The 9669-nt window shown below is 29.4% G+C and overlaps 1 protein-coding gene across 4 annotated transcripts in view; it reads right to left on the bottom strand.

Annotated features, from left to right (window-relative positions):
* Window positions 1-5021: 5021 nt before the first annotated feature.
* Window positions 5022-9669, bottom strand: part of LOC106692954 (juvenile hormone acid O-methyltransferase) — an 18211-nt gene continuing 13563 nt past the window's right edge. For all 4 annotated transcript variants that reach the window (XM_067050761.1, XM_014439242.3, XM_067050759.1 and 1 more), the window contains exons 4-6: window positions 8818-8953; window positions 7029-7164; window positions 5022-5319 (exon numbers count right to left, since the gene is read on the bottom strand). In XM_067050761.1, coding sequence (XP_066906862.1) covers window positions 5123-5319; window positions 7029-7164; window positions 8818-8953 — 469 coding nt within the window. In that variant the 3' untranslated portion in view covers window positions 5022-5122. The remainder of the gene's footprint in view (window positions 5320-7028; window positions 7165-8817; window positions 8954-9669) is intronic.

Here is a 9669-nt window from a genome sequence, read left to right as displayed (position 1 = left end):
CGCGGAGAATTGTCAGGAATGTAAGGGGAAGCTAAGTTAGAAACTAATGGGTTTCGGTGATTTGGGATTTTATAATGGAAGGATTGATATCTGGTTTTTGCTTGATCGGTTACATACGAATAATTAAGGTCTTTATGTATTTTTTTTTGTGTGTAAAATAGTAAGGAACATTAAGGATTTTACGAAGGATTTTGGATTGTAATGATTGGATACGAGAGAAATTCGAAAGTTTTGAGGAGCCCCAAAGCTTAATTCTGTATGTCCGGATAAGCCTTATTGTAGTTGTTTAGATCAGTCTTGTCATGAATTGGAAGTTCAGATCGTTTCTCTAGTAAGTGTTGTAATAGTCGAAATCGACTTGCAGTTTCCTATCTTCTCAGGGTTCCAAGTTAGTCGTTTGTCCAGATGTGCTCAAGGTAGCGGATCTGTTCGACAGGGGTAAGAGTAGTATTATTAGAGAATATTGTAGGTTAGTCGGTAGGCTTACGACGAAGAGTAATAGTGAATTGATGGGATTTATTTTAATCCTCCAATTTCTACACCATTCTTCGAGGATTACGATGTGGGATAAGAGAGTTTGGGATGCAATTAAAGTGTTATTATTAACTGCGAGCACACATGTGTCATCGGCATACGTGTTGAGGATAGTGTTAGGATTGGTTGGGATGTCAGCTGTATAGCCTAATTCTTAAAATTATTCGGATATACGTTTAATATATTTGGTTTTATTCATCTGATCCTATATTAATTCTTCCAACAAGAAGCAACTCATGCTTTCATTATGTGGGACAAAAATAAAGTTATCTAAGGGACTTAGCACTATAACGTATTAGATTTATCTGAATATCAATAGGTTAAATTTTTATAATTATCCTATTGTAAACAAATTGTTAAAGATAATTAATCAAAAATGTGTATAAAAATCTAATAAAATATTCTTAGTTCACAGCCACGTAGAATTGAGTGTGAAAACTTGAAGTCTGTATAAATAAATTAATTAAATAAAATGAACTATTATAAATATATTCTAAATAAAATAAAAATTCTTAATATGTCATAATAAGGGTTTTCGGTTACTTTTCACAAATCATCACAAAAATAATTAATACAGTTTTTCTCTACTCCATAACTCTTTCAAAGTTATGTTCAGATTAGTAATATAACTTTTTTAAATAAATGTCTCAGCCTCAATTAGGTAGCAAATTTATTAAACTATCACCAAATATTCATGAATTCATAATATTTTTTTTTTATTTATCATAAAAAATTGAGATAATGTTAAAATACTTCCGTGGACCACCTACATTTTCCTGCAGAGCCTCAATAAATTTCCATAGTTCATGGACCATCAGATGGGCTCTGCTGGTCTTGGGTGTTCTTCATATATGTTTCGCAAGTATTATACTTTGTATTAAAATTATAATAAACTTGTATAACAACAATTTTAAGCAAATATAATCAGTTTTTTATAGATTAGAGTTTATCATCGTTGTTAATGTCACCTATTATTTTAATCCCTTGATAATGTCCTGCTGATATGAAGTAATACTTGTTAATAATGATATAAACGTTTTTATCACTAAAATGATTATAAACTAAAATTTTTTTAAGAACAGAAATTCACTATAAATATGCCTAAAGTGGAAGAAATTATACGTTTCTTAGTCTAAGCAATGTATAAATGTATTTATGTAGAGAAAAATATAGGTTCATTGAGGATAAAAGTTAGGTACTACATATATTCTTTGTCTTTTTCGAGTGAAGCGTTATAAAGGCTAAAAAGATTCAAAAGTAAAAATCAATAATTAATAATTTCAATAAATGTTGTAAGTTCAAATTTAATGTTGATTTTGGAACAATTGAAAATCACAACATTTATTTACAGCATTCCCAATTTTGTTCTTCCATGTTTATGTAACAGTGAAAATGAGAACAGTAAACTATACACTCCTCTATATAACTCTACTTTCCTTCTAAGAAAAAATGACGCTAAGGAGTGGGGATTAGGCCACGCCCCTTGAAGGCAATGTTGTAACATACGTTGTACATTAATACAATTACCTGTAAAACCCTTAATTAAATAGGAAATATGAAGAGAGTAGAAGTTTTTTTCCAACAATTTGGTATGTCTATGTTGAAAATTTACTAAGCCGTTCTCCAGAAATTCGTGCCTCTTTGTCTGTTATGTTCTGAGTCAATGAGAATATTAAGGATCCCAAAATATATTTACTGGTCTAAAAAATAAGGAGTGAATATGAAATTGAATTAACTTGTTCAGTTAGTAAAAAATTAATTCCTTTTAAGGATAACACTAAAATAAGTCTTGCACAAATAAATAATATTTTCTTGTATAGTGGAGAAAGTTGTTTATTATAAAAATAATAAAAGCAGTTAACATTATTTTTTAGTTTTTTAAATTATTATTACCATTTCTGGTATACGGGGTGCGGAAGCGACTTTATACTCTCAAATATGGCGTACCGCTTGCCTCATCAACGAAATGAAAAGATCACGTTCTGGCGTCCCTCGCCCTGGAAACGAAACACCTCCCTTATCCTATAAGGGTAGATGAAAAAGGTAATGTCGTCGGGAATAATGATAAAATCACCAATGCTCGAAATACCAGTGAGGTGTGCAAAATCGCCCGGCATCGTCGAAACAATTAATCTTAATCTTGAACGCAATTCTTCAATTTTTGGCCTCAATTTCTGACTAAAAAGAAATCCCGCCATAACCTAAGCAGAATTCATGTGATAATTTTAATAAATGTGATATTTTTAATCCGAATTTCGCTCGTAGCGCAGGCGTACTGAAATAAATCCGTGTTTAGGGGCCTACTAGCTAAGTTATCTGTAGCAGGATCTCATAGAGCCACAGGAGTTAATAAATGGACACGCCCCTTTGGCGCTAAACATGCCCCGATTTGATTTTGAAATTTTAAACTTATACTTTTAGTTCAAACTGCGAACTACTCGAAAGACAGATGACAATATGAAATAAAATCAACTGTGAAAAGTTTATTGCAAATTATCGCTTCCTTCTTTTGACTGTTTCTATTTTACACGCCAGTTAATAATATTGCTTAAAAAAAAATATTATTTTAAATCAACCAATTGTTCTTTTAAGACTATATAGAAGTAATCCAACCAAATATATTCTGTTTTTTTAAATACTTGTATCATCTAGTGCTTGTATTATTACAGAAATACATTTTTTTTAGCTTAATGTACGCAATAGACAGGGGATGATAAAAATATAATTTAAGCACTTTTATACGTACTAGTATTGTATTATTAACTGTGAAAATAACTATTTTCCCCCTTGATTAACTCTAAAAAATACATAGTAAATGTCTTTTATTCACAGGTTGATACGAAATATTATTTCAAGCATGTTATATGAAATGATCCCTTATCTAAAAAGGATTTCACCAAATATATTTTGTTCATTAAATATTTGTATTATTCAATTATTTTATTAATAGTTTTAATTAAATTATTACTTATAACTCATTGAAGAGAAATAGTTTTAAGTCCGTCATTTCCTCTCAATATTTTCATTTCATTATAATGAACATTAAAAAATGATAGAGAAGTTAGAATGTTTAATTTAAAAAAATATTGAAGGTAACTGTCCAAATTATAACTTATGCTCGTCGACATATTGTCTATATATTACGAGGTAGTGTTTATGTACAAAGAGTATTTCATTTGTACTCATGCATTGTCATAATGGATTTGCTTTTGTAAGAAAATTGGGAATAAATCAATAATCAGCAGTTCTTGAATTCACCACTAGAACGCATTGCGTTGTTAAGTTCAGTACTAAATCCGTCATAATGAGTATACAAGTGAAAAAGGTTCTTTATTCTTTTAAATATATTTTTATATTCCTTGAATATAATTTAATCGTATAATATATTATAATCGCGATGTGCAACTTACATTTTAGTAAGAAAAAATTTGATATAATGAACAAATTATTGTTTTATGATTAATAAAAATTGAATAACCTCGTAAAGTCGATATTAGTTGGTTTTAATTAGGATAAAGAAGTACAGTGTAATCTCAGTAATCCAGACTTCGGTACTCCGGACACTCCAGTAATCCGAACCAGCCTTAAAAAAAAAAAAAGAGTTACTTTTTTTTTTATAAACCTCAGTTGGCAATAACATGTTTGCCTTACTTTTTAAAATAAAAAAGTGCACATTTATAAGACATTTTTAATTTCCTGACCGACAAGCAAGTTAATGTAATCACCGCGAAAATCGAAAGTGGAAATTTTTAAAGTTCAATATCGGGTTATCTAATTCCTATGAAAGTGTTCATAATATATTTTGTTAGGATTAGAAATATGCAATATCTATTATATAAATCATTTGATTCTTTAAAACTAATTTAATTAATAGTTGAAATATGTATAATACACACTTTGTTGGGGAACTCACATTTTTTTTTTTTTTTTTAACACGTATAAAATAAATCCAAACAAATAGTATTTTTAAATTTTTATTTATACTTTTTGCACTTATAGATGAACAACATTAAAATTTTAACGAATTAAATTATCACTTAGCATTACTGGCCGTGTAAAAGAAAACTAAGAAAACTGTCCAAAATACGGCTAGTGACCAACGTTGTTATAAGACTCATAGCACCTGACGAAAAAAAAAAAAAGAAAAAAAAAAGGCTTCTTTAGAAAAGATTAACTTTTTAAAATTTCCAAAAGAAAAATATTTATGTACATTTGTATTGTTGAATTTTTTACACCATTTTTCTTTGTACTTTAATTAGTCTAATCATCCCCCTGCAGAAATTAGTAGGGATTATCAAGATTATAATATTATTATACTGTGTCTCCTAGAATCAACGATAGTTATCGGACATGTTTTAATATTTATAAACAAACTTGTTTATCTCATTGACGTTCACGCCTACCGAACTAACATATAGGTAAACTGGACTACGTAAATAATGCTAGCATAACAAAATAATTGGATAAATTCAATAATAGAAAACAAATAAATCAATAAAATATTTATTGGTTCCAATAAACAGCTTATATTAAGCGTCGATTATTCAAAATCAGTTGAAACATTAGTTTCAGAAAATTATAAATCAAACTAAGCAATAGATTTTTTTCTTGGAAACTTCTTAGCTGCTGCTACAACCATATTGTACTCAACGGTGATCCCTCCGTCGGGTCCATCAAATCTGATGTGTCTTTGTTTTTTCAAAAGTTCTTCAAATTCCCCAAAGTACTCTGATTTCATCTCATCTGGTATATGACGGAGGAATGGATTTACAGATTTCATCAATTCTGAAATCAATGACACAAATAAATTCATTAATGTCAGCATTGTTGAAAAACATACCTAACGTTACATTGTTATAAAACCTCTACTAGTGGTTCATATTTTTATTTTAGTAAAAATACTATAAATCTGTAAACAACCCATTAATAACATAAATAACAACTATTGATGATATTTTTGTTTACATTAATGAAAACTAAGTATAACCGCTAGTCAAATTGGTGAATCTGTCTACTATAGTTAGGAATACAAAATGGCGGGTGTTTTAAAACGTTAAAATATTAATTATTATAATCACTATATCGCAGGAACGATTAGGCGTACAAATCTCTGCCTTCACTCAAATTGGAGATCGTTTAATGTGTTATTAAGTACTTTATAACGTTTATCTTCGTAGAGGCATTATTTGCAAATCAATAAGAATTTCGCATACGAAATGTTTTCCGAACAACTAGAATTCAATTTATTTTAGCAAATATCATAAAAACTACCACTCCTATAAACATAAACGTCATAAATTATTTTATAGTACATTAAACTAGCTTTATTTGAGTGCTAATAGACATCTGTACGTCTGATTTTTCCTGAGATATAGATTTAATTTATGCAGATGTGCCTGAACATTAAGTAGCTGTCGATGACCGGAATAACTAAAAGGAAAGGATAGAGTATAAACCCAGGTGAGAGAAACATTATACACATTGAAAAGAGAGACCAACACTTCACAATCAATTGGCTTTGGACAGAACCTCGAAATAGGAAAATTTTGATAATATAGGTTCTGCCCAAAATAGACCAAGAGATGTTGTACTGAATAAATAATACTACCGGTCTATCTTCCCAAATATCTTTAACATTGAAAGAAAACGAGAAGTAAGCAGAGACAAGGCCTGTTCTTTGTTTTGAGTCAGAAAGTTGGACAATTATTAAAAAACATGAAAACCAAGTTACCGATGAAATATTTTTAAAAAATGGCGAAAAACAATTAGAGGACTGTATAAGAAATAGCGAATCCATCCGTGCCACACTGGGAATAAGATCAGTTATTAAAGTTCTCGATTAATGAAACCGCATGACCATGTTTGTAGAATGGGAGGTGACCAAAAGGTCCCTGATGGATGCAAGGCCATTAGGAAAGCTCCCTGCTGTTAAACCAAGACTTACCTGTAATGATCATCTAAGTAGGTTATGGCAGAGACGTAGCTACCCAGTCGATCAGCTCCGAAGAATAAGTTGATGACGAGAGATGACCAGAGGATACTTCATACCTAACAGTACTAAGTAGGTAATGAAAGAATGAGAGAAAGAAAATGCTATTAAAAATTATTCGATTTTTTGAAAGCTAATGTGCAAAGGTGGCAACCTCGCGTTGGAAGACGATATGGCTACCCCATCTCTTACCGGACTTATTAAGTTGGCAAACATTATTAGCCCTAATGTTGTTAAGACTTATCTTCTTTGTATTAATATAAGTCCTCGTCAATGTTTTCCACAATTTACAATCAAGTCGACTAGTGAAATTCCTAATAGAACAATGACATCCGAAATGGTAAGTGTTGAAGAGTGTTGGATTCTTCAACTATCTAGAAACATGATGAAATTATAGCTTAAAATTATTCCACCAATGATAATGAAAAGTTTCACAATAATAATTTTAATGTCAAAAGTAACAATAAAGTTTTGTAGTACTTAACTGTTGTTCATATATAATTACCCAAGTAAGTGTTCCAAGAAGCAATATTATGGTCGCTTGTCTTCAAGTAACAATCAACTTCTTGAAAGCCAGCACTTTCAAGTAGGTCTTCACAGAATGAAATAGAATCACTCGATTCAAAAAACCATCTTATGTCCTAAAATTAAATTTAAAAAATATTTAAACGTTTTAATAAATTAATAACAATATAAAACAAAGAAAAGATAAGATGTGTTGCGGTAGAGTCCTTTTCTCCAGAGGTGAAATAAATTAAATTGGCACTAAAGTGAATAAAAAAATTATACGAGTTCACATAATTTATTCTTGGGAAAAAAAATATTCAGGGGCAGGGAATACAATTTCCAATATTTGTTTTCGTTGTAAACAGTAATAAGAATTCATTTTTTTTTTCATATATGTAAAAAAGGAATTTAATCAGCCTAATTATTTTTAATTATATGAACAAAAGAAATCAACAATGATGTATATTTAATTTAATTTTCGATCATTTAAGTTTAGAAAGAATACATCACAGTGTGAAATTCATACACCTAAACAAAAATATTTCATCTTTATTTTATCCCTCAAATAGTTTAAGAAAATTAAAACAACATATTTTTATTATTGTATAAGTATTTTATTAATATGAAAAAAAAAAATAGAAATAAAATCATTACAAAAAAAAAGGGTTAAATTATGAAATTCTGGAAAAATATAAATCAAAATTAAAATAATTCTGGCATAAATTGACAGTGTTAGGTACTCATTTGAAGCAAAATTAAACATTGTATCTACTATATACTTTTTGTCAGTAGCTCCATTTTGAAGTTATAAATAAAAATATGAAAAAAAGTCCGGAAATGTTCTCTTGAGTTAAAAATATATATCCTGATAATTTATAATTTATAATTTATGGGAGATACGGCAAAAACGTCGTAGGATCAAAGTTGCATCTTGTTCACTTTCATAAATCTACAAAGTTTGAAGATTTCCAGTGTGCATAAAGTATCAAAAATAATTGAAAAAAATAGTGATAAATGTACAAAAAAATTTTTTAGGTGAAAAACTCTTATTCTGAGGTATATATAAGGTAGAGAGAGATACGACAGAAATTATAGACCTCGCAAAACCCGTAGCTGTGGGTGCAATCCGTTTGTTAGAAGGTATTACCGTTTGTCACAATTGGCGATAATAAATAAATCTTACGGATTTTTTAGGAGTTTAACATTAATAATTTTGGCATAATAATAAAAACTTTTCGGAATTTCCTCGGCGGTTACAAACTTAAGACATAACTTTGTCAATATCCAGGTTTATACTGTGCTATGTGCTATATTTAAAATGTTTATTATTTATTATACTGTTGATTATAATTCTATTTTATGTTTGATAAAGAAAAAAAAAACAGTCCTGTTCGGGTTAGAGAGAAAATTGTAAAATTGAAAATAATCAAATCTTTATACTATGACTATATACAGGTTTTAAAACGAATTGTTTTTTACTAATCTTAAGTGTTCTGTGTATGAGGCAACCCTGGCCACCACAACATTTTTAATAAAGTGTTTAAATCTCTTCTCTTTATAAAGCCAAAAAAAAGTTTTAAAATTTCAAGGATTTTTGTCTGCAAAAAAGTTGGATTTGTAAGAATTTTTTTTTCACACATTCGTAATTTTATATACAAGAAAATTAAGAAAAGCTAATTAATACTCAGCCTTTTACAACATGGATCTGTTTCGTCCCTGATTCGGCTGGATAAGAAGACGATATCAGAGGCTTGTGACTGTGAAAAATATTTTTTTAAAATATTTACCTTGACAAATCTGTTCCACTTGGGTGATTGCTTCAATGTCTCGAAGGCTATATAAACTGCATTGTCAGGCGTCATGAACATCAAAAGAATTTCACCGCCCGGCTTCAATAGAGAGTAGATGTTTCTCATTGCTTGCCTAAGGAAAAAGGAAAGCTTCAACTATCAACTTCAAAGCTTTAGATAAATTATTCAGATCATTAAAAATCAGGGTTATCTCTTTCAAACATTAAGATAGATAATGAAGCAAATAGATTTAAAACTACCATCAATCCTTTGAAGAATTAGTTTCATCTTTGATTTTTGAACCCAATGCAGTAAATTTCTACTTATTTCACTAAATGATTAATTTACGATTGTAAATTTCATGTATCGTATAATCTTATAATTTGTTTGAGACTGGTTTTTGTAATTTAAACAAAATAAATTATATCCAATTAAGTCTCAACGTTCTTTATTAATACTTAAACGTATTCGATACTAATTGCACACCGCATGTGCAATGCATCTCCGAGACAAAAAGACCGACTGCACACCGTGTGTGCGAGGATCTTAAATTGCAATTATTAGTCACTATAGAAGAAGAGGCCGTTAGAATAAGACTGGTTTAAAACAAAAATTATCCTAAAAGTGTGTATTAAAATAAAATTTGATTACTAAATAATTCAAAAACACTATCCAAAATTATAGTCTCAAAACATTTATTTCATTCACACGTCCAACGTTTCGGCCGTTTCGGCCATCTTCAGGGACAATCTATTACAAAAGTTTCCATTATTTGTATGATCCTACAATCAATTCAATTATTTAACATTATAATTCACAATTCACCTTACCTCAAATTACTATGAGACA

The sequence above is a fragment of the Halyomorpha halys genome, unplaced genomic scaffold (assembly GCF_000696795.3).
Source record: "Halyomorpha halys isolate HHAL.00 unplaced genomic scaffold, Hhal_1.1 Scaffold79.1, whole genome shotgun sequence".
In the NCBI taxonomy this organism is placed as follows: Eukaryota; Metazoa; Arthropoda; class Insecta; order Hemiptera; family Pentatomidae; genus Halyomorpha; species Halyomorpha halys.
This window is presented reverse-complemented; position numbering and strand designations above follow the sequence as displayed.